Below are 26,242 nucleotides of genomic sequence, written 5' to 3'. Positions count from 1 at the left end.
TAAAAGCTAAATAATTAATAGAAGACATTACAGCTTATTCAAAGATGCGCATAAAATGTGGAAGTGATATGAGGACAGAATATTTCTAGAATGTAGGTAGAGAGGTTCACAAAACTGAACTCTACCTGCCTTAGCCAAGACACTCATTATAGAAAAAAGCAACCCAACCCCCTCGGAAAGTAAACCTGTCTGTGAGAGATACTGATTTTGTGTAAATATATAAGAAAATTATAACAAACTGATTTCCTGCTCTATCAGTACTATCTAACTATTTAATAGTTTTTAAGAGCTTGTTGAAAGCATTATTTGAAGGATTTTTTTGTATCTGTCTTTCAGTTTATAACTGATGGATCTAGTCTTCATTCTACTGCCATGTAAAGCTTTATTAAAAGGAAGACTCAACCTGCTTTTAGAATTAGTGGTGAAGCCAGATCTGCTAGTTATGGACCACAGGGGAATATCTTTCTCTAAGTGTGGTTCCAATTTTTATCTGACTTCCGTCTTCTAAAGGTTTTTGGGCTTTTTCTGCCTTCCTAGTGCATAAGTTTCTTTTTTTTTTTGGTCTTCAAGAAAACACTTTATTTCAGCATGACTGGCAATATGAAATTATTTGCTGGGCATTCAGACCAGTCTTGAAGCTCTGTTTTCTTTCAAGGAAGGATTTATGCCCCTGTAACCTTCTGTGAACGGGCTAGACAAAGAGCACGCTGTTTCCTACTTCCATGCTTGTTTTGTCAGATGTAGTTCATGCCTGTCACATTTGGTCTTTGGATCAGACATCTCATTTTGTCAAGCAGAAATCAATCTGAAATCAGGAAACTCTACAGCAATGTGTTGTAGCAGACCTAGTTACTTGCAAAGCCATTTCTGCTTACATTGTGTGCAGAGAATGCTGTATACCATAAAAACAGTTGGATAGTGGAATGCCAGTTTATGGGATAAGGGGCTTCTAGGCCCAGTTTTTTTTCCTATTGTTTCTGTTTCAGAGACAGACTTCCTAGAAGCTGCATACTAGTAACTCAGGATAAGCATTCAAGGGACATTAGTCTGTGTGAATTTGGTATTAAGCGAAGAAAGGTAGTCAGTGTCTGAAAAAGTACGTGTCCCCTCCAAAAGAGACTACTTCCTAACAGAGGTGATTTGTTGCCTCCTCTTTGTCACCTCAGACATTTAATGGAATGATATAAGTTTTGTATGTTTCTCAGTTACAGTGGCATACTTATACAGTCAACATTAACAAATAAATTCAGTAATTGTAAGTCTCCTGTTTGTTCTCAGTGCAAAAATATTAGGTAGTAGTCTGAAGATTTTCAAAGGAGTGTCATCATTAATGGTGTTACCACAGCTCAGACTGAATGGTGATGATTGCTTCTGGTTTGTCCATAAAATAATGTATTTTTTTAATCCTTACGTGGAGTGTTTTGTTGGGTGATATTTTCAGTCTTCACTATTTGTGGTTCTTTCCTATAATCTCTTCAATTCTGATAGTATTTTTGAGATATGTATTCTTTCCAGAAAGTTTCTTTCAGCAGGACTCTGCTGAAGGAGAAGATGATTTCTAAAGACTCTTAAAGTCATAAACTTAAACCTATCTTATACCCTTAGTTCCAGACTGTTAGGAATACAGCCTCATTGTGGAAGGATTAGTGGAATAATGACTGGCAAGTGAGGAAAAACATTCGTAGAACAAATCTAGTTGTTAGTGAAGTTATTTGGAAATGCTGATCTTGTGTACGGACTGATTATGGAAGATTCCAAACATGTTCTTTAGCATCCTACTGTTGTATAAGAGCTTGAATTCTCTTAATTAATGGTCACAGTGTCACCTTGAACCATGCATGAATGCAGTGTTTCAGTGGGAGGGAATTTTTATACCAGATGATGTATAATGAAAAGAACTCAGTGTTTTAATTTATGGATCACAGCAAGATTTTTCCTGGCTTCAAGAATAGCTGTTGGAAGTAAACAGTTTAGCACATGCTAACCAGAACATAATGACTTGAAGACTTAATTTGTATTTTCATCTCAGCATCACAGTCTTGACTTCATTGTACTTAAAACTGTCACAATATAGAGTATTCTCAAATTGAGGTTAAAATTATGTTTTCTATACATTGCTTTTCCATCACTGTGTTAAGGGTCTTCAGAAAGATAAAGCAAGATTCATGTAAAGATACTTGCTAGGTAAAAATATAGTCCTCTCTGTCTAATTGTCTAATGATGTGTATCTGTTACACAAATATCGTCTTCTTCCTTAGGGAAAAATGAGCTACATAATGGAATGTCTTCTTTTTCTGACAGTCTTGTTTAAAAAATAATTTCTCCTTTCTCTGGAATCATGCTGAGGGGGCAAAAATCATACATTAATGGATATTGTCACCTTAGGAGGATGAAAACTAGGAATATTTATCTGCTTCCCTGAAATTTATGTTTTCAAACAATTAGATCTAGAGTTCAATTTATCTTGGATGTGTGTAGGAACCACATAAGGGCCTATTAACATGAAAAATAGATTTTCATTTTTGAATAATAAGCTCCATACTCTATAGTGGGAAAATGTAATTTTTGAAAATATTTTTAACATGGGGTTTGCTAACCTCGGAATTTTTCAAAACCTTCAGTGTTGAGAGTTGATTTGTTTTTGTTCTGTTGTTTACTGACTGGCTTGGTCCTGCCCCGTGCAAACAGCCCTTGTTACCAGCTGTCATAGATGTCTGGATCTTCTTTGAAGTACCGATTTTTAAGTACACACAAGTGTAATTTTTCCTTTTTCTATACCTTTTCAGTGAACTGCAGTTAAACCAGACATGTGACTATCAGCATGTGCATTGTTACACGTACTGCTCATTAAGTAAGCCTGATGAAGTTCCAAACGTTTATTTAACGTTTTAGTTATGATTGTAAGTCTTTAAATAGAGAGAGATAAGGCATATTCATTCATAAAACTTGACAGTCAAGTAAATTGGTCCTGAGGTTACTTTAAACAGTCTTTGTCACGCATCGCCAATTGTAAAATATCTCTTCTCCCACTCCTTTGTTTCTACTACAGCTTATATGAAACTATTGCTAGAATCATAATTGTGAGTGAATAGGTAAAGGCTTTATTAAAAATACTTTCATTGTGCTGCATTAGTGAAAATTCTCAGCCAAAAATTTAAATTAATTAATTAGAATTAATGGAAGTAGTATAGGGCATCTTCTTCAATCAATAGTTTGCGTGTTTCAAGATACAAATAATCTGAAAGCAATTTGTTGTTCAGTAAAAAGCACAAATGAAATCAGGCAAAAGTTTTGAGTGAGTTGTGGTTGTTAGGAACAAAGCTTCTGTTGGTAAATTTCTCAATGTTTTATTCAGTAAACACTGTCCATCTGCAATGACCAGCTTGTAAATCTTCATGAGAGGTTAACTTTTGACTCACTATAATCAACTGTAGCTTTTTTTCTTCTTTTTTTTTCTTTTTATTTACTCCCCTTCACTGAGCTGTTACCAGCTTTCACCATGAAGAGAATGTTTTGTATGACCGTGTTTTCGCTGATCTTAGTTTGAGTATTCTGGAACTACCCAGCCCAGAGGTGCTGCGGTGGGAGGGGCTGTGGGTGGAAGTCCAACAAATTCCAGCATAGTTTAAACATGCTCAGAGCAGGAGTAGATAACCCAGCTTTGAAGACTGCAGTAGGTTGAAGAGAATTACCCTTACTTTGTTCTTTTTCCTTGTAGCAACCATGTACTCTTACGATGACTTGCCTAGTTACCCCACAATAATAGCTGGATAGAATTTTCATGCTTTTGCTTTCCTAGCAAATCAGTTAGGAAGGGAGGAAAATAATCTGCAAAAGATACGGATGACTTTGTATTTAAAGAAACATGAAACGCCTAGACACTCAGTTTTAAATTTTGTTTTGTTGATATTGACCTATCGCACTTCCACTTATAAGCAACATTTGTCTCATCTTTATTGCCGGTATATTACAATTCCCTAGCTCATAGGAATATTTTAAATATAAGTTTAAACGTGGGTGTTATGAGTCAGCTATTAGGTCATGATGGAAATGCAAGTATCTCTGAGAAAATTATTTCATTTAGATGTGGTTAAGTAACTGGTACCACTTTTATAAAATTTAGACAGGTCATCTCATGTTGCTTTTTCCATACCTTGTCCCATATTCTTTCCTCTCTTTAGTTGGCAAAATGGCTGTTAGAAAGAGATAATAAAAAAGAAAAAGCTAAATGCTCCTTACAGGGATATTTGTTAAAATATAAAGAAATGCTTTTTGAAGTCTGCTGTCACTTTTCTTACACACTGTCATGCTAAACTAATAAAAACTAATTTTTTTCAAATGAAGATTTTTCTGAATTATTGTAGCTGCATGTGTGTTTCATCTGAGAGGTAAATATATAGTCTTTACCCAAAGGTAATGCTTCTTTGTTTTTCCTTGCTGTTCTTGATGCATAGCATGTCATGGTTCAGAAATGGAAGGGTAATTCTAAATGCAAAGGCTCGTAGTTTGCTATTGTCCAGTAGTGACACGTATAGTAGGTACTCTGGGAAATAGTTGTGCATGCCCCTTTCTAACTCTGATGATGAAGAAAATGTCCTTTAGCAGTCCTGTTTCAGTGTCAGCATTCTCTGACAGTGGTACAAATTCTGGTAGCAAAAGTACCAAATATTCATTTGCCCTTCCTTTATGGAAGGTATCCTTGGGGTTTTCACTTCCCCCGTCCCGTCCCAACCACCCTACCCTCCCCTGCCCCCTTTTTTTTTCCTTTTTTCTTTTTTTTCCTTCAATTCTGAGCAGTGTGTTCTTTTGTGGAAGCAAATTTTCAAGAAGAACTTGGTTGACATAATGGTTGTGCATCTCTTTGAAGGTACTAGTGCTGGGCATCTTGAGGAAGCTGTAAGCCATTGAGGACTTGCTGTTTGAAACTTGGATCTATTCAGGAGATGTTTGGTGCTCCCAAAGTATTCAGATATCTACCCTATGCACTCTGGCAGTTTGTATTTGTCTGCATAGCAAGAGGTACTGTCCTTAGAACAAAGACAAGGCACATAATCTTGGAGTATGTGAAATTCCAAAGAGATGAGAAATATTGTAAGATACAAAATGGATGCCTGATGTGCCTGGCAATTTGTGTTTTTCTCTTCTGCCCATATGGTTCTTGAGACAATCAAATCTGTATTAACGATAGTTAACACTATCTGTATTAATGATAGTTCAGTGGACATAGTCTGTGGAAACACTTTTACCCTGTGCTGCCGTGTTGGGCTTGCTGTGATAATTGAACTGAGTTCTCCTAGGCTGTGCTGTAATCTCAGATACTTGTCTGCTGACTTGTTTGAATCTCTGTGCTCTTCTTGCTTTACCAGGCATTTAAGAGATTGCTAGTAGAACTAGCTGGCTTGGCTAGACTGGGGCAAGAAGCTCATTTCATGTTTAGAGTAAGCAGGGAGAGAAAAGGATTCATCATCATACACGAGAGATCACTAATACTGGGTTGGTATTGGTGTCACTTATTTTTGTCATACTCTTTTTTTTCAAGTGATCCTTGTCTTGTAGAATATGTAATCTGTGTTGGGGCATCCAAGGCATCTGAGATTCATCAGCCATTTTTGTTGCATGGTTTTATACTTCTGGCCATGCATAGTCTGTTTTCGTTACAAGTGTTATGCAGTGTCACCTGCACTTTTAATGAGTGTCTGGCTAATTAGTTTGTGGCAGAGACTGGGATAGCTCAAGATTATAGCTCAAGATTATATCCTTTCTGAGTTATCCACCACAGGCTGGAAGATCTGTAATCAGTTCTGGTTTCTCAAAAATCCAACTCTACTGGTCAGATGTTGAGCTTCTTGCACAGTCATAAGTTTGAGACTAGAGAGCTTTCACTGGAGTTACTTGGTGAGATTTTGGGCACATGGACTTAATGAATATTGGTGTTTCCTGAAGTTCCTAAACTATGACCTTAGCCTTAAACACAATAAATGACTTTCAGTCTCGTAAAGTCGTCTGAAAACTTGCTATGCACAGATGAAGAGAATGTGTAAAAAGGACTGTTTTTTTCTGTTCTCACTTACTGTTCCTATTACACATACTGCTGTCATTGGTGTCTCGTTTCAGTTTACAGTATTCAGCTCTGCTATTTGTAGATGCAGGAATCCTTTTTTTCCTTAATACCTGGATGACCTACAGCTCTGTCGATCTGTTTCTTGAGGGTTCTTTCTCAAAACCACTGTTCACATACTGACAGCTTAATGTGTTGGTGAACATGAACAAGCAGTGCAAGGCAATTAGTTATCATCCCTTCGCAAGAAAAAACCTTAAGTGTTGTGAAGAATATCTGTCTTTGGAACCACATTAGCTTTGCGTGTCCTTGTTCCCAGCAGTGCTCTTACAGACTTGAATAAATAGAATAGAATAAGATGTTGACTAACTCCTGCTACAATTTCCAGCTTGGTATTGTAGTTGGTGTTTGTCATGTTTGTTTGTGACAAAAAAGAGGATAATGAATAATCAGACTTTTGCTGAAGTGACAGAATGCCTCCTTTCTTTGTCTTAAGGTACTTTTTTGATTCCTCTGAATTCAGAATAGGTGAAAATTTATTGGATAGGTCTTTCATAATCATCATTCTGCAAGAATGAAAATGTTATCAGACCTGTTAAAAAAAAATAAAATTGTTCCAACTCAGACTTAAACCTTCTGGATTAGTTCTTTACTTAGTGGACAGTGCTGTCAGCCTTTTCCCTTTGCAACTGCAGTAAGACCTATACAAAGTAGGTAATTCAAATGGAAAAAAAGTGATTTCAAAATGAAAATAACCCATCCTAAAATTGTTCATATATTAATATATGTGTTTGATACTTGTATTGCTGGCATTTCTATATGGTATTCCAGTTGGTTGCAGATCAGTGTGTTTCAGTACAGTGTCAGTTTTTCTTTCCATCTTGAAATTTCCTAAGAGCCTCATTTGTGTTTGTTTTCCACTTAGCAGTTTATAATTTTGTACTGACTACTATTACTTTTCTTGAGGTAAGCTGCATTAAAGGAACTATGGCAATAAACATGAAATAGTTCTTTGAATTCCTGCTAGGATGATCTGTGTGCCATTGACTTCTAGCTACAGTTCCTCACAGCTGATAGCTGAGCTAGGTGGAAGGTAGTGGGATCAATGTACTCTAGGCTCATGAGTCTAGATGTCTTTTACATGTCTTTCTTGAAGGACAAAACAGTGGTGAAATCAAGTCCAAATTAATTTCATCAAGGAGTTTCAGGATTCTCCTTGGACCAATCATCCACTTTGGTGTCCTTCCCCAGCAGGCTTTGATATTATAAGAGGAAGGTCTGCATGCTTGGAACACTTACAGAGCTGTTCTTGGCTACCTCCTCTAGACTAAGCCATTTATTTGTTGCTCTTTTCAGCCTTTCAGCCCAAGCTGCTGCAGAGTGGTGGAAGTGGGTCAGAGAATGCATATACACTAATGGACAACTACTTGGACTGCTGAGTCTCTTTCCTCTAGCAGGCACAAATGATATGGTCTCTGTTTCAGAAAAGTCTAAACAGGGTAGAGTAACTTACCAACTTCTGCCATGGCTTCTGTGCTTCAGGTGTTTCAGATGTTAAATTCATTTCCTTAGCGTAGTTAAAATTCCTTATGCTTTTTGTCAAAGGAGAAGAGCCCTGCTGGCAATCTCTAGGGGCTAGCTTTTCAGATGACTCTTTACCTCGTGATGAATGAGGTTCCTTGAGTTATTGTCACTGAGGATTTGGAACCTTTTCTCTCTGGTCCTTTTGTGTTACCATCTTCCTGGCTTTAGAATAAATGTGAGTCATGTCTGTGTTGGCCTTTATGCCTTTTATAGGACTTTTTGAGGTGGCAAAAAGAGCACAGTTCTCTTTAGTTAATAATTCAAAGTGCACAAAGTGTGTATGCATCTAGAGGTAGGACTGTGTTGGCTGTGACATGGAATTATTCTGGCTTTAAACCCACAGCTAGGTTGCAGCCCATCAGTTCATTGTGGTAACTGATGGTGTGAGGTACAAGCCTTACTTGAACTTACACAGAACAGTTTGAGGTTGAATTTGAGCTAACCTATATTTGTTGTAGGGGAAGGTCATGTATGTGGATAATGTTATAAATCAGTTGAATTGTGACAGACTGAGCACACACAGTATTTAGGGTCAGTGATTCTTATTCTGTTATCCAGGTGACTGGATATGAGGGCAAATGTTGAGTAAACTGATTCATTAAAGGAAAAACATTTCTGCTTACAGTGCTATTGTCTAAAAGACTGCTTTAAAGAAAAGTTGATGAATTAATTACTTATTTCTCTTTTTTCTCTAAGTATGTATAGAAAATATGATTCGACTAGAATAAAAGCAGAGGAAGAAGTTTTTTCAAGTAAGAGATGCTTAGAATGGTTCTATGAATATGCAGGTAAGTGTGAAATTTAAATTTCCTACTAATAAAAAATTAATTTATATTGGAATGCAAAAATTGCATTAACTGAGCTTTCCAAAGACTGAATATAGAGGCTTTTTTGTAAAAGTCTGAAAGAAACTTTTCTTATATTCTGTGCAGTGTGAAGCTGAAGAGTTCAAGGTGCAATTTTGTCTATCTCTATTCTATAAAAAAATACAGAAGGTGCCATGTTAGTGCTAAATAGAATTATGCTTCAGAGTTATGCTTCAGGTGAAGTTGTGTGTCTTTAATTAAAAAAACAAAAGGTGAGGGAGGTATTAACATGTTTTGTTCCTGCTGAATTTGCTTAGAGTTTCAAGCAAAAAATGAATGAATTCAAGTATCCCATAGTAGTTTTATCACAGAGTTTTCCCTCACAATATATAGGGAAGGTAGGCTGAATTATTTATTTGTGCCCTTATGAGGGACTTTCTCCTGGCATTACTTCTAGGATTGTTAATTGTTATCTGTAGTTACAAAAGGTGATCCATTAATAGTGAAGTTGGTTGTTGTATTCGTTTTTTTACATGTGTTTTTCTGAAAGGGAGAACTTGAAGTGTGGGGGAAAATGATCTTATGACTTTAAAGACCTAAAGGAAGTGAAACAGTTGTTTAACAAAAAAAATAACATCATCTTGCAGTTTTCTGGTGCAGTCTTGGATAATGTGGCTCACAGCTTGTTCTGTTTTGTCTGCTTCTTAAGCATAATGAAGAGTGACTTAATCTGTGTAATAAAGCATTTTTTTTCTTCTAATAAAATTATATAAATGAAATTAAATACTTTGAGATCTCACTTGTCTGTGACAGTCTGTGAGAGGAGATTCAGACAAATTCAAGCCAAATCTAACCTGTTAGATTCTCTGCCTTTCTGACCAGCTTGATTTATTTTTTCGCTCTAGCAACAGGCATGACTCATTTTTGTCAAGACTTTCATGGAAAGAAAGGATGAAAGGAAGGCTGTATGTGAAAGAACTTTGGGGTTTCCATTGGATGCACACACCAAGATAAAACAGAGAAAAGTGGAGAGTACGATTCTGTTTACAGTACTGAGTAACATTCTAAAAACTGAATTTTCAAGGAATAATCTCTCGTGTTCTTGCTTCATGAGTCTTCTCCTTTATGTATGCAGACGGTTGACACTGCATTTGTTTTTCTCCCCTTGGTGTGTTTTTGCATTACAGAATGAGTCTTTAAAAAGACTTGTGTACACTCTGAGAACTGAGAGGCTGTCATGAGAAGATGGGAAAAGATATAATTAAACCTTGTTATTTCTAGAATAGTGGGTCACCTAATAATAAAACACAGATTGATCTTCCCTTTATAAAGCCTCTTTTTCTCGCACATGTGATCTTTATATTGGATGAAAGTAGGCATTTCAGCTTGTAATTTTTTTTTTCAAATGAACTCTTTTACCATGAGTAAAAATTCTAACAAAACGTTCAAATAAAATGTATTTGAAAGTAAAATTGCACAGGACAATTCTTAATGCCTGTATAATTTTTTCAGGAGTATTATGAAAATGACAAGTATCTTGATTTAAGAGCAAGTTTTATTAGTAATGCATTTTAGTAGCATTTATATTTTTCTTTTATTATTATTTTTTCCTTTTAAGTATGCAAAGAAATAGGTGTAATTTGTCTTCCTGCTGCAGTTACTGTTATTCAGATAGTGTGTGGCCATGGTATAGCAATATGAATAAACAGGAGCATGCATTTTTTGGTTTGGGCTGTTTTTTCTAGATAACATTATATAAAGATACTATATGAGACCATAAGGAATGAGATTTTGGGAATGACAGTGTCCTGTATCCTGTATAGCTATACATCATGTTTTTATGTGATATGATCTTATGATAAAATAAGAGATTCAAGCCAAGAAATTAGTTTCACTAACCATTGTCCACTTATTTAAGTGTGGTAATATTATATGCATGTTTTACTAGTCTTAAGTACATTATTAAAAATCTTATTAATTTACACTTCCAAGATTATATCAGAATAATTGTAGAATAATTGTCAGGAATATAAAGTGTTTACAGTTTCCCTGTTTCCAAAGGTGAGATAAAGGTTTAAGTGTATCCAAGTCTGATAGTAAGTGTGGAAATATTTATTGCATGTCAGAACAAACAAACTGTATGAAAGTTAAGTTGTGCTGTGTGATTGCATTTCTCCTGTCAGTAAATGTCACCCTATTTTAATTTTTAAAGATAAGTAAAATGCATTTTGTTTGCAGGCACTGATGACATTGTAGGGCCAGAAGGTATGGAGAAATTTTGTGAAGACATTGGAGTTGAACCAGAAAATGTAAGTTCAGAGTCCATTCAGAGTCCGTTTAAAAGATACCTAATCTACTATACATGATCCAGTCTTATAGCTCTTATTTTTCCATCAAGAATTAAAAAAATCTTGAGTTTTTAAAGAAATTCAAGAAATACAAACAAGGGAAGTTTGGAAACACGTTTGGGAACAACTTGCCTTTATTTAAACCACAAACTATCAACCTATAAAACCTTGATTTGTCTTTGCTGCCACTTTCACTTTACCACCACCACTCCCCTGTTCCCCCCAGAGAAAGGATTAAGGAAAAAAAAAAGAAAGCTGATGGTTGTCTTTTCTGAATCCATGAGTTAACATTCAAGGTTTAGTACAGCAACTGCAAAACAACAAGTCATATTTTCTTTGGATTTTCTAGGAGAGAAAGGGATTTCAAATATTGTGAGCATTAGGGGCAGTCCCATTATACCATTTCAAAACACAAATATTGAATATACATAATTACATACATATATTTTATATGTGTGTATATTTATATAAGTAAATAAAATCTAAAAAAGAATAGTTGTGCGTCTCACAGGCTTTTTCATAGTGCCTAATTTTTGCTCTTTAAATGTATTTGCAAGTCCCATCTTATGTAGAATTCATGAAGCATCTTCTAAGTAAAATGAGAATTGTGGCTTTGAAAGATTTACAGGACAAATTAAATGTAATTTGCTAATTTCAGTGTTTATTACTATAATAAATGTTGTGATTTATCCTGACATTTGAGTATATAAGCTGGTATTCTGATTTTGTGTTAAAAACCGTATAGAGCTACTGCACTAACGTTAGCTAGTTAATGACTGAGTTGCAAATTTAAATTACTTGATTATTTTTTTTCTTCCAGTCTGCAGGGTCAGTTGCCCTGCAAGATTTTATTGTATTGTCAAAAGTGGCTTCTTAACTTCATGAGTAAGATAATAATAATCTTATGATATCACTTTATCTAAAATCTTTATTGCTTTGGTCTTCTGTGTGCGATGTAAAAAGACTGTTTCCTTTTGGGCAAAACTGCAGTATTTATGTATCAGCTTCTGTTTTGATGTGCGTTAATGTTAGTTCACCTGGCTTTACTTAACATCTGCTTGTGTTGTGGGATCATTATTAGCTTTAGAATACTTGGATTTCAGAGCTTGTGGATTGCAACTGATGTTCATCCAGATGAAAGTTTAACAAATGTCGGATGTAACTTTTCAAATTGGTACTGAAATTCTGTAGTTGTTTTGGGAAACCTTTTCTGTACTTTTTGCACCAACTCATCTTCCCCACTGTATTGGTCACTAAATGACTGTACAAGCTCGCTTGAAATCCCTACTGGTAACTCAGGTGGATGTTTACATATTTGCACCGTTACCTTCTCTTATTTTGGATTATGTGCAGGTTTGTCACTTTCAGGGGTTTTTTAACTTCTAAAGTAGTGTAGCAAAAATCTGAACTTCCCATTTATACAAGTAAAGCATTTTTAGCCTAATAAAAAGTGATTATTTAAAAAATGTAGTTTTTGTTAACTCTTTTCAGCCTCTGTTTTTTTCTTTCTAACTCAGGTAGTTATGCTCGTGCTAGCATGGAAGTTGGATGCACAAAACATGGGCTACTTTACATTACAAGAATGGTTAAAAGGAATGACATCATTACAGTAAGTGCTTTGAAAATTCTCTTAGGTTTGTTATAGTAAACACAGGCTTTTAGAAAAAAACACTTTGCTGTAGGTGTTATGAGTCAAAACATTAGAGAGCTCTGCTGTGGAGTAGAAGTCATATTTTTGGTCTGATTTATGGTGATATAGTCACTTAGAGACAACTTGAAACACATTTAAATACAGTTGGATTAAAATGTCTGCAATCTCAAGGATACAGAAATGTCATGAGGTTCAGTGCTGTTTCTTCTCCAATGTCACTGGATTGGACCTGTCTTTTAGATATTGTGTGTTTTATAGTGGCTTAAAATGATGAATAATACAAACTCTTTCTGTAACTCTGCAGTGTTCTTTCTAAGAGTTGCTTTCTCAAGTTGAGAGCTTATCTTCATGGCATAATTAAAATAAATGTAGCTGAATAATCACATGTTTCATAGAGAATTAGAGGAAACAAAGAACTGTGTTTTGATTTATCTTCCAGAACAGACTGGAAAAAAAAAAACCTGTGTAGGAAGTTCTATAGTTTCAGCAAGACTATAGAAGAATTTTTTCACTGCTGTGGTTTGCTGGTTGTTTGCCATGCTTAGACAAGCTCTTAGTTTAATCTATTGGAGAGTGCATTTTCTACAAAACCAGTCAATTTTTTATCAGAGTCCCGGTGTAAGACTTTGCTGCTTTGTTTCACTCTGTGGGTTTATTAAGTCATTGTATGCAAACTCATAAATGTGCCTCTGTACAGAGTGATGTGTTTTGAACAGGTTGGTGGGGATATGTTAGAGATTGTTTCCTAAGACATCAGACATCCATATAAGAATTCAGACTCTAAATTCACTTTGTGTTTGTCTTGTAGATGTGATACTACAGAAAAATTGAGAAATTCTCTGGATTACTTGAGATCTTTATTAAATGAGCCTGCCAATTTTAAACTTATTTATAGATATGCATTTGACTTTGCACGGGTAAGTACTGTGCATCTGAAATTAAAACCTTTACTTTCATAAATAATAGTTGAAAGACTGTACACTTCTAAGTATGTTTCTCTTAAGGTAACACTCAAGATAGCTTCTGACAAATGGAACTGTTGTGTTCTAAAATGGAACATGCAAGATGCCATAACTGAAAAAGAAACCTATATAGGATGTGTGATGTTTAGTGGTTTAGTGACGTGTTTTGTTATGTCTCTGCTTCAAGCTATTTTATGACTTTAGGGAAGCCATTTAGGCCTGATTCAGTTGCACATTGGAGCTTTGCCCCTTACTCCCTCTGGCTTTATGATTACTGTGTTTTTTCCTCTTGCACTTTGAATTTGGTGAAACAGGAAGACACATCAGGCATTTCAGTAGGTGGTAAAAATGGCTAACATGATAAAAGCTGGGTATGGTACAATGTAAAAACATTATAAATGTTTTTAGAAAAACATTATAAAATATGTATACAATGATAAAATTGTACCTGTAATGGAACCCATAGTAGATGTAAGACTATTCCTACTTAAAGAAAGCAGTAAGAGAACTTTAATTTTCTAAATTAACATTTTGAAATAGAATTTGTACATCCATCTTGCTACCATGATGGAATGTACAGAAGATTTTACATAAAAAGGCAAAACTGAAGCTCAAACTTCAGTGCAAAAGAACTAAGTGTATCAAGAAAATATACAGCAAAAAAAAGGAGCATAGGAAAATTAAGACGAAATCGAAGTGATAGCAGTTCTGATAAAGTCTGTCCTAAGCAGCTCAGATTTTTGATATAGCAGTGTTTTCTGCATGTCAGCATGCAGAGATTTACAGTAGTTCACTTTTAGACAAGGAAACTTAGAGCTGAATGTGAGAAAATGCATGATGTTAGCATGAGAGGAAAAAAAAAGGTGTATCAACCTCTTAATTCTTCCTTCGCTGTATGAAGATGGATTCTGCCAGTTTTGCTCAATGTAAAAGGCAAAGGCATTGCCAAAGAAGTACAAGATACTGATGAAATATTTGGGATAGAGAGCAAACCTGTGCCAGCCAATGGCCTGTCAAAAGTAAGTGCAGAAACTTAAAAGGAGAATAATGGGTGAGTTTTTTTCAAGAAGTACCAAGCCGATGGTAGCAATCTTGAAAAAGAATTTAAATGTTGAGACACAGATTCTGTGGTTTCATGTCATAATACAAAAATGCCTTTGCAGGTTTGTTTTTCAGCTTTGTTACTAATTGAAAAACTTTGTTCATCCTGGAATTTATTTTTTTTTCTCCAAGTCCCTCTTGGATTTAGTGCCCAGAATGTAAAACAGCTTCTCAGGTTTTCAGAGTTGTTGGTCTCCCCACTTTTTTTTTCGAAACAAATATGCATTAAATTCTGTCTACACAGTTTAAGAATTGAGGAGTGTTTTGTATGAAATGAGACCTTGTGGCTAAAGCATTCATTTGTTGTCTGAGAACTGGGATCTTGCTCTACCACATCCTTCTTACATGATAAAAGACAAGTCAGTTTTGATTTGAGCTTGTTTTTTTTTTTTAATAAAGATGTGTATTCTAGAATACATACAGCTGCATTTGTACAGGTTAGGCATAGGGCTCAATTTCCTTTGTCTTGGGTAGCTCTCTCTCTCTCTTTTAATGTTCTGTTGTCTGACACTCTCAGTATCTTGAATGTCTCTATATGGGATGTGTCCTGGTGGACTACAAGCTGTCCATGAGCCAGCAGTGTGCTCTTGTGGCCAAGAAGGCCAATGGGATCCTGGGATACATTAGGAAGAGCTTTGTCAGGAGGTCAAGGGAGGTAATCCTGGCCCTCTACTCAACCCTAGTGAGGCCACACCCTGGAGTGCTGTGTCCAGTTCTGGACTTCTCAGGACAGGGGAAACATGAAGCTCCTGGAGTGGGTCCAGTGGAGAGTCACAAAGGTAGTTAAGGGACTGGACCATCTCTCGTAAAAAGACAGACTGAGGGAGCTGGGCCTGTTCAGGCTTGAGAAGAGATGACTGAGAGGGGACCTCATCAATGTCTATCAGTATCTGAAGGGAGGGTGTCAAGAGGATGGAGCCAGGGTGTTCTCAGTGGAGCCAAAACAGTAGGACATGAAGCAATGGGCAGAAACTGATGCACAGGAAGTTCCACCTGAACATGAGAAAGAACTTCTTTACTGTGTGGGTAACTGAGAACTGGAACAGGTTGCCCAGAGTGGCTGGGGAATCTCCTTCAGTGGTGATATTCAAGAACCCTCTGGATGCAATGCAGTGTGCTCTAGCATGGCCCTGCTGAGCAAGGAGGTTGGGCTAGATTACCCACTGTGATCCCTTCCAGTTACCCATTCTGTGATATCCCTGTTTTTTTGGTAATTTAGACTTTGCAGTCTGCAATCATGAGTGTACATATAGAGAAATCGGGGTCTTCAGTAGCGCTAATATGGAACTTTATTTTTTTGCAATTTCCTTAACTTCTGATTTGTAGATCAGTGCTATAATCGAGGAATAAAAGGGCAGGGGGTTACATCCTATCTCTCACCAAAATTTGTTTAATTTCAAGACAACAAATGAAGATGGATAAACTACTTAAAATAACAAAATTGAATCTTAGGTGTACACATGTTACTTTTGAGATGTGCAGAAGTTGTGTTATCAAATATATTAACTTTGCCACTGATTAGATGTAACAAACCTGTTGGGTACAGATGCTATTGATTTTTCTTAGCAGAAACAAATTACCTAAGCCTTAATGTACTACTGCTATGTTGAACTAAAACTGGGACAGTTCTGAGAGGAGCCTCAATGTGTATTATGTTCTTCTCATTTGATAATTAATTTCATGTGAATTTCATGCAGTCAGAATAACAGAATAAACATCCTCCTTAGAATAACAGAATAAACATCCTCCTTGGCTTACTCTTGCATACTTAGGCAACTGTCAAGTAGCACTGACTATCTATTGACAGTCCATGTAGCTGTAATAATACTGTGGAAAATACATACAGCAATGCTATTTTGAGATGTGTGGCTGTGCAGAGGCCTATGTACAAATATGAGTGTGGATCTAATGACCATTGCTTTCTGGTGAGGTCTGAAGTCAGAAACGGGAGTGTATGCCTCATCTGCATGAGTGGTGATGTTTTTTTGGGAACATCTATGGAAAGCAACATCTCTGTATAGCAAACTGTTAGCTATTAGGAAGGAAGTTTTACTGGGAGGTTGTGTTTTATTAAAAAACACTGTTATATACTGCTATATATTATTTATTTGTTAATTTATTTTGTATATGGGTGAGGTGTGGGGGAAGTGAAAAATCCTGGAATCATGTGCTTTTTCCTTTTTCTTCATGCAGGAAAAGGATCAGCGCAGCCTAGATATCAATACTGCCAAATGTATGTTGGGCCTTCTTTTAGGAAAAACATGGTCCCTTTTTCCAGTATTTCATCAGTTTCTAGAGGTATGGAGTTGGAAACAGAATTAGTTTTTTTTTTTTGATTTGTCTTCTCTGATACTTTTAACTAGAGGTAGAATGAAAATAGCTGAGAATTCTGTGTTATGATTTAGAATATAGTAACCACCAAAGCAGCACTTATAACTGGTTCCTTTTACCCAAATCCCTTTTTTAATGCAGGGCAAAGTAGAGAAAATCTTTAATTTGCTTTTGTACTTGCATTTTATTGCTGTATTTTTGACCACTAAAAGATGTCTTAATCAGAAACGTGAATTATTCAACACTAGTTTGACTACTTGGTGGTTTCTTTACTCTTTAGTTTTAGATGACATACCGATTAAAATAATAATGCATTACAAGGTTTAAATTTTCTTTAAGAAAATCTGAGTTTGAGACAGTTGAAAATATGTTTTAGTAACTTCTGTTTCTTGCCTCAAGCAGCAATCAAAATACAAAGTTATCAATAAGGACCAATGGTGTAACGTTCTTGAATTCAGCAGAACAATTAACCTTGACCTCAGTAACTATGATGAAGATGGAGCCTGTAAGTACTACCATGTGTTGGTGCTCTAAAATAATTTATTTCTTTGAGCTTAATAATCATTCTGTGTCCTTTTACGAAACCTTGTAAAATACAGTTATGTGATCTCTCCACAGGGCCAGTGCTGTTGGATGAGTTTGTGGAATGGTATAAAGGAAAACAGATGACATAGGAGTTTAACTATGCACAGCTACTCAAGAATCACTGTTACCACAGTTATGTCAACCATTAGCCATAAACTGCTATTTGTATCAAAGTGCATGCTGCTTTTCTTGCACTGCGTCCCTTTGACAGGGAACTTTTGATGTTTGCTATTTAACAAGCTAGCTATGCTTGCTCTTTAGCATTGTTCTCTTTGAAGGCTGCTTTGCATTTTGTATTTACACTACAGATTGGTGAACTTGCCAGCGTCTTCACTGTGATGATGTGTATATTGCTGTCTAAATTTTGTATATGTGTATAAAAAAAAGCTTCACCTAGGGATTATTTCTGCAGAAATGTATTGTAAAATAATTTTGTGGCATATTTCTAGTCAACACTTACATGTCTGTTGAAACTTTAGTTATTTTGTTTTTCTTTTGGTCTCAATTGTAGCATTTCAGACTGCTTGGACATAGTTATGTGAAGAACTATTGTCGATTTCAATGTTACCATTTGAGATGCCAGTTTCTGAGAGAAGACATGCTGTGACTTTCTTCACCGGAATTAGCCAAACCTGACCTAACGCTTTATAGGAATGAAACATTGGTGTCTTAAAATATAAATATGCATATAAATATTAAAACACTATAATAGTTGTACATGCCACAGATGATTTCCATTTGAAGAAGAAAGTACTGACTTTTTAATGTTAAAACTGCAGAAGTCATTACAGGTACAAATGAACAAATTAAAGTACCTTTTAAAAATGGGTTTTAGACTATTGTAAATTGCCTTTGGCATACTCCTTTTAATTTTTGGTGTACCAAGAGTGTTTGGTCTAGGTTCTGATCTAGTGAAATAGAAAGTTCTAGCTGAAATTCGTGGTTTGGGTAATGAAGTATGCTTACCCCTAGCGTATAGATAATAAAGATTTGGGTTTGGTTTTTTTTTGTTTGTAACTTTAGTCTTTCCAAGGGCCTCTAACTTCATGTTTCTAAGTAATTAAAAATATGATATTGGAAAAAATATGATCTTGAATAGTCAAAACATTACTTTTTCTTTCATGCTGGGGATTAGTTTCTTGGCAGAATGTCCATTGCAGGCAATGGGCATTTTAAACACCAGCATTAAATGACAGTACTTTTTAGTAGGGATCACTGCCTATTTCACTCATTTCTTTATCTGCATAGGATGGTTCTAGTGATTCTTTTGGGGAAAAATGGGTGAATGGAATGATGTTTAAGTTCTGTAATTTTGTCACATTGTCTTTGCCTTACCCTTCTTTATTAAGTAATGAGTGTTGATTTTTATAAATAGGTCCTTGAAGTATCCGGTGCTATTAAACTTTGATCTCTAAGGATTTATTAAAATGTTCCATATTGATTCACGGAGCATTTAACAACAAAGGGCCAGTGGATGTTTTGGAACAAAGAATAACATTACTTTTCTGTAGAAATATTTTCCAAGGTATTGATAGTTTTGTTATTTCCCTAGAATGCAATCCAAGGGAAGAGGAAGGAAGCATTTTAGGTTGAATGTGAAATTTTCATCTGTGTTGAAGGTTTTATTCTTGCCATCAAGTCAGGAACAACTGTCATGAACTTGACTCCTTTCAGGATTAAGCCCAGTTTAGCAAAAGCACATTAGTTTGCTGCCCTGGACCAGGAGGTTGTAATTGTGGTGCTACAGGTGGTCAGTTGTGTTCAGATCTGTTCGTTGTTGTCGTTGGTTTTTCAAACTCAGCTGCCAAAGACAAAAATCGTTTGTGTCTGTTTGTGTATATTTGTATATAAATAAGTATACAATATGTATGCATATACAAACCCTGGAATTTCATGATGCGAAGAAGAAAATACTACCTTTCCATGAAACAGTTCTGTTCGTATTTCCGTGACACTTAATAGCACTCTTTAAAGTTAGTAGTGGTAAAACATACACAGTCAGTGCTTTCTCATTTACTAATATGCATACCTTAATTCCATGTTTGATGCCAGTTTGCACAAAAAATTAATTGAGTGGAGTGTGGTATTTAATGTTTACAATAAGCCTCTTACAAAAACACACATTTTACTAAGACTTCTGTTGTAAATGTGTTTATTACCATAGTATAACCATAAGGAAGTATCAGTGGAGATGCTGGTTTAGTTCTTAAAAGAATGAATTTAGAAGCAATATAACTTTTAACATTAGGCTAAATTGTGATTGCCAAGATTTTAAGTGAAATAGTGTAATTGCTCTTAAACATTAAGCTAGTTACTGACTCTGGAAAACTGATCAGCACAAATTGGCATGAATCCTGCAACAAATACAAGTTTGCATAAAAGATTTTATATGTCACAATTAGTTGAGCTTCCAATAATGGAAGCAAGAGCCAAAGACACATCTAATCTATTACTGTTACAGGTATAGCTTTCATATAACAGGGTCAACAGAAATCTGTACACCTCAACCAGGTCCTTTTTTTCCAAGTTTTTCTAATGTTTATCAGAATACAAAATTTAATTGAAAGCAGAGAAAACAGAGGAAAAGAAACCTCAGGAAGTACTCATGCTGTATAAGTGAACAAACTTGTTTTCTTAATTTGGGTAAAAGTAATTGGAAGTGATGGAAAGGAAGGATTTGTTTGGAAGTGAATCAGATAGATGCTGCAAATTTTTTTCTTCCACTTGCAAACAGGGTGAATCTGTAGCCTTCAGCAGGTTTATAAACATGCATCTTCATAAAGTAAAGCACAGATTCAGTTGCAGATAGTAAACAGCTTTGCTGACAGTTATGGTGAACAGATAGACTAAAATGGACCCGCATGGCTCGATGAGCTTCCCTGTATTATCCGTTTTTCTCATTTTGCTATATATGCAGGTAAGCAGAGGATCTGAACATTGCCTGCTCCTGTATTTTGGAGAAATTCCCTCTCATTTTTAAATAATTGTGGAAAGTTAGCTAACCTACTCAGTTAAACTTGCATTTAGTACAAGTTTGGCATTTTCTTTTTTGTTAATTATGCCATGAAATAGTTGATGTAGATAGGTGTTGTTGTTGTTGTGGTTTGGTGGTTTTTTTGCCCCTTTTGAAAAGTAATGTACAGAATATGCTGACTTCTTGGATAAAACACTGAGAGGTCATTCCTGAGGAAGTGTCATAGGTCATATGCTAATCTTTCTGGTGTACCATTACTGTACTTCTAGCAGAAACTTGATGATCAATGTACAATTCATTTTTGGTATTTAGGAAATGTAAATTGGAAAGACAGTTAGTGAAAGGAAAACAGCATCTAGAGACTGTAGCAATTGACATTCTTTGATAGATGACAAACTTTTGGAGCCCTTTGGACTCAATCTTAAGGATCTTTTTCAACCTAAAAGATTCTATTAATATTAGTAACCAAAACATTCCACAAATCAAATTTCCTTCTGCAGTGAAGTGATATTATATATTTAAAATATTAATATAATTCTGTGTTACTATTGTTTTTTGACTTTTTATCTTTTTCAAGGAAAGCAAGCTGAAGAGCGTGGAGTATATTAAAATCCTCTATGTACTTGAGTTTTCAGTTAAAGCCTGTTTACAGTTGTCTTTAAGCTACAATTAATACTTGAGTTATCTTTGTGTAACCTTTTCTAATATTGTAGAGGCTTTTCTCCCATTTCACCACAAAGACATGCATTTTATTTCATCACAAATATGCTCACACAATCAAAATCAGTTATAGGTTATTGCTACTTGGTTAATTTTCCCAAGTTACTTTTTTTGAAGGGCAAGAAATGGACTTCAGTTGTGTTAAGCTTTTCCCAGATTTCTGTTGACCCTTGATCACAAGTCTAACAAATTGTTTAATACTCTTGGAATTCATATAGACAGCTTTAAAGGTTAGCTTGTGCCCTGGTTTTAATTATAACTGCTAAAATACCTCTTTCTAGGCCTTATATTTTGTCCTTTCATATTGTTGTAAAAGTGTACAGAATCTATCCACAAACTAAATAGTTTGTTTTCTGTAATTGAACCCAAACCTCAGCTTGATATTTTTTTGTTTGTTTTTATTTTTTGAATCCATCCCCCTCTTTGTGTGTGTGTGTGCATGTGTACGTGTGTTGTCACAAAATAGTACCTACCGATACTGCTGTTGCAGGAACAGCAGTTAACCTGTAACTGTGAATGCTTTACGTCTTAGTTATTTGGATACTACATAAATGAGATGTGCTACACTCCTGTGACTCGCAATCTGATGAAAATACTATTATGCCACTTAACATGAGTTCATTCAGTTGATTTTTAGGTCCCTTGCTGGTGTTGATGTAAAATGGCATCCCACAAATAAAAAGTATTTGTGTTGGTTTCAGCAACTGATTCCAGATTTTTCTGTGATTCATACTTCAGAAATTCTCGTATCTGAACATGCATCATGTCATTGAGCAACCTTTATTATTTAGTAGCAGAGAACTTGTGTGTAAGATCCTGTTGCCCTTACTTCTAATAGCAGGGCAAATTAGTATTTAAAACTGTTGGGAAAAGGTATGCATTTCAAAAAAGTTGTGTTTCAAAAAAGTTGTGTTTCAAAAAAGTTGTGTTTCAAAAAAGTTGTGTTTCAAAAAAGTTGTGTTTCAAAAAAGTTGTGTTTCAAAAAAGTTGTGTTTCAAAAAAGTTGTGTTTCAAAAAAGTTGTGTTTCAAAAAAGTTGTGTTTCAAAAAAGTTGTGTTTCAAAAAAGTTGTGTTTCAAAAAAGTTGTGTTTCAAAAAAGTTGTGTTTCAAAAAAGTTGTGTTTCAAAAAAGTTGTGTTTCAAAAAAGTTGTGTTTCAAAAAAGTTGTGTTTCAAAAAAGTTGTGTTTCAAAAAAGTTGTGTTTCAAAAAAGTTGTGTTTCAAAAAAGTTGTGTTTCAAAAAAGTTGTGTTTCAAAAAAGTTGTGTTTCAAAAAAGTTGTGTTTCAAAAAAGTTGTGTTTCAAAAAAGTTGTGTTTCAAAAAAGTTGTGTTTCAAAAAAGTTGTGTTTCAAAAAAGTTGTGTTTCAAAAAAGTTGTGTTTCAAAAAAGTTGTGTTTCAAAAAAGTTGTGTTTCAAAAAAGTTGTGTTTCAAAAAAGTTGTGTTTCAAAAAAGTTGTGTTTCAAAAAAGTTGTGTTTCAAAAAAGTTGTGTTTCAAAAAAGTTGTGTTTCAAAAAAGTTGTGTTTCAAAAAAGTTGTGTTTCAAAAAAGTTGTGTTTCAAAAAAGTTGTGAGTCAATTTGAGCAGGAATGTCTCTTGAGGTGAAATTTTACAAGAAGCATGATCATTACCCCCTCATCTTGATATGCAGGCTTTCGACCCATGAGGTCCTCATAGAAAAACTGTTGGTTTATGGACTAGATGAGCAGAAGGTAGCCTGAAAAGTGAAAATTGTAGGGCCTAGAGGGTGTTGATATGCAGAGCAAAGTCTAGTTGGAAACCACTAACTAGCCCTGTATCCAGTGGTCTGTACTGGGTCCAGTCCTGTTCCACATCTTTATTACTGACCTGGATAATGGGGCAGAGTGTACACTTAGCAAGTTGGCTGATGACACAGAACTGGAAGTAAAGGATGGTAAGCCAGAGGGTCATGCTGCCATCCAGAGGGACCTTGAGAGGCTGGAGAAATGGGTGGACAGGAACTTCATGAACTTCAACCAGGAGATGTGCAAAGTCCTGCACCTGGGGAGGAACAACGCCCTGAACCAGTATATACTGGGGACTACCCAGCTGGACAGCAGATTGGCAGGAAAGGGACAGGGAGTCCTGGTCCTGGTGGACACCAAGTTGAAGGTGAGCCAGCAACGAGTCCTTGCTGTGAAGAAGGCGATTGGTATCCTGGTCTGTGTTAGATAAAGTATTGCCAGCAGGCTGAGAGTGGTGATTATTCCCCTCCTACTCAGTACTGGTGAGGCCACACCTGAGTACTGTGTTCACTTCTGGGCTTCCCAGTACCAGAGACACTGCAACATACTGGAGAGGATCCAGCAAAGGGCTATGAAGATAATGAAGGGACTGGAACTTTTCTCCTATGAGGAAAAGCTGACAGCTACGACTGTTTAGCCTGGAGAAGAGAAGGTGCTGTGGGAGATCTTACTAATGTATTTAAATATCTGAATGGGGAGGGCATAAAGAAGACAAAGCCAAACTCCTTTCAGCAGTGTTCAAGGACAGGACAACAGTCAATAGACACAAACTGAAACACAGGAGGCTCCATATGAACATGAGGAAACACTTTTTTTTTACTGTGAGGGTGACTTTGCACTGATGCAGGTTGCCCAGGGAGGTTATGGAATTCTCTGCCCTCAGAAATACTCAAAAGCCATCTAAACATGGTCCTGGGCAACTAACACAATTTGAGCTGCCAGTCCAAAGGCTCCTGACTTAAAGTATTATTTGAAATTGAATGTATTTATGTTACAATTAGAATATTGTACTACAGAGCCCAACTTAGAGCAGTTTTTCTTTACATTCATGTTGCTGATGAAGGCCAGGATTGCCTTTGCCAATTCTCAGAATGTAGGCTGTTGCTTGTATTTATTGGATGGGGTGAGTCACAGTCTTCTGTACCATGAAAAATTTAATATTACTATGCAAAAAGTTTCTGATGTTAATTATATGTATGTGCATGTCTTCTCCTTATGTTCAAGGGTTTTTTCCCAGCCCTGTTTTCAGCATAGTCAGGAGAGATTGAAATGCTTTGTACTTACAGTAAACAATGTGACAATTATCAAACTGTTACAGGTACATGTTTGAAAAGGAGAGCTTTGTTTCATTCTGGTTACTGTATCTGAAGATCTGCTCTTAAGACTTCAGGTTTTTTTCCTGTACTGATTCACTATATGAGGGATACTGTGTCCTGTTGACAGCACTCCATTGCCCTGTGAGAAGGGTGTGCCCAGACTATTTCCAACATCCTCTTGGCTGTTTCCTCATGCTTCATTTACAAATCCATACACTCAAGCACCTTTTATATCAAGCCTGTTCTGTGGCTTTGTCTGGTTACCCACCATCAGTTGGGATAGTAACAGCAACCGGTTTTCTACTAGTACAGGTATCCTAGAAAATATTCAGTGACCAAACAAACTAAATCAGTGGAGCTTTCAATGTGGACACGAGACAGTGGATTGCTACCAACTGAAATGTAAAAAGTGAGTGGACACAATCTCGGGGTCAGTGTGTGTGGCACTGTGTAACTTATATACAGAAGGGCACAGCAAAATAGAGTGGGTAGACAGGAGCAGAGTATGAAGACCTACTGCATGAAAGTCACAGAAAATATAAAGGTTTTGTATTAACTGAAAGAGCAATTGCTAATGAAATGAACTAATATGAAGGAGAAGCAGATGAGTGTTTGGATTTAAATGAATAATAAAAGTGGAGAAATCAGTAGTGAATGACTGGCAAGATTAGGCAGAAATCTGAAGGTAAGTTTGAGATGGAACATCAACAATATTGTGATGTAGAATGAAATACTTGGTCATGTGTTAAAATCTCATGATGAAGGAGCCAATATATTTTCTCTGATGAGTATAGATCAACTTTTTCTGTGACTTTATGGCATAAAGGGAGGCTTAGAAAACTTGCAGCTTTTAACAAGTAGTGTACCGTCTGCATTGCCACTGCAGGTTCCCTTGGTCAGAAAAAAGATGAGAAAATAATTTTCCAATATATATCCTGAAAGCCTGCCAGACTGGAGCAGAGACAAATGACAAAACGTTGCTATGTATTGTACATCAATGGAGCCACTCAAGTACTTTTTCCCCCATGATCCACAAAGTTGCCTTGCTTGTGTAGTTAGATTTCTTTAATTGTTAGCAGCTGGTACAGCCCAAAGGTGGCTGACCATGAGAGGTGTCAACACAGTGTTTGAAGACTCATAAATACCATAAAGAGCAAGTCAGCGTTTTTTTCATGCGTTGCATTTTTAAAGTTGCTTTGGCCACAAGTAGCTTGTGTGGATAATGAGCTTTACTGAAAGCTGGCTGTGGGTGCGAAGAGAAGTGCTGGTCGTGAGGAAATACTGTTCTGTTTTCTGCTTCTAGTGGTTCTGTAGCTGTTCCTACAAGGAACTGGTCTTAAATTAACCAATTCTTCACTTCTAGACAGCCTCTAAAAATAATTGGATTTTATGTCACACACTTTTCTCAGAGAACAGCAGCCATAAATTCAGTAGAAGCCAAGGCATTACATGACTGTTGAGATTATGTGGGGATTAGGAGAGAAAAACTGCAGTAGCATTTACAGACACTTAATCAAGGAATGTGTTGTATTGGGAAACGTACTTTATTTCAGATTTACTGTATTTTTAACCTTTCTGGGATTTTTTTTTGCAGATTTGAGTGTTTTGTCATTTAATTCTTGTCTACTTAGAGTGTACAAACAATTCTGGACAGTTAAATGTGTAAAACTTTTCCTCGTGTTTGAAAAACAGAAAACAAAATCAGACCTTTTAAAATCATGAATAATTCGATAATGAATTATCAATTTTTTTCAGAAGATGATTTCGTCCATGGTTCCTGAGCAGACTCCTACCAAAGGAATGGTACCTACTCTAAATAAACTTATTAGTTACCAGTTTACATATCACTGAATACTGGAGCATAAAGAAATCCTTCAGGAACTAATTGGAAAACAAGTTCATCAGTGTGAATGACAGCAGATTCATTGCTTGTAATTGAAGCATCTGACTGCAGTCAGATGTTACTAACTGCAGTTATTTGCAAATACTGTAGTGACCTAAATAAAATCTGCAAAATACCTACCTGAAATTGCCATATAATCTA

The 26,242-nt window shown here is 35.9% G+C and overlaps 1 protein-coding gene across 8 annotated transcripts in view; it reads left to right on the top strand.

The window, feature by feature from the left end:
• The window catches only part of DCUN1D4 (defective in cullin neddylation 1 domain containing 4), a 40,721-nt gene extending 18,901 nt beyond the window's left edge, over positions 1-21,820 (top strand). For all 8 annotated transcript variants that reach the window (XM_064653981.1, XM_064653973.1, XM_064653977.1 and 5 more), the window contains 7 exons: positions 8,339-8,430; positions 10,687-10,757; positions 12,314-12,405; positions 13,256-13,364; positions 16,704-16,808; positions 17,244-17,346; positions 17,460-21,820. In XM_064653981.1, coding sequence (XP_064510051.1) covers positions 8,339-8,430; positions 10,687-10,757; positions 12,314-12,405; positions 13,256-13,364; positions 16,704-16,808; positions 17,244-17,346; positions 17,460-17,515 — 628 coding nt within the window. In that variant the 3' untranslated portion in view covers positions 17,516-21,820. The remainder of the gene's footprint in view (positions 1-8,338; positions 8,431-10,686; positions 10,758-12,313; positions 12,406-13,255; positions 13,365-16,703; positions 16,809-17,243; positions 17,347-17,459) is intronic.
• The last annotated feature ends 4,422 nt before the right edge of the window (positions 21,821-26,242 follow it).

The sequence above is a fragment of the Pseudopipra pipra genome, chromosome 4, assembly GCF_036250125.1.
Source record: "Pseudopipra pipra isolate bDixPip1 chromosome 4, bDixPip1.hap1, whole genome shotgun sequence".
Lineage (NCBI taxonomy): Eukaryota > Metazoa > Chordata > Aves > Passeriformes > Pipridae > Pseudopipra > Pseudopipra pipra.
This window is presented reverse-complemented; position numbering and strand designations above follow the sequence as displayed.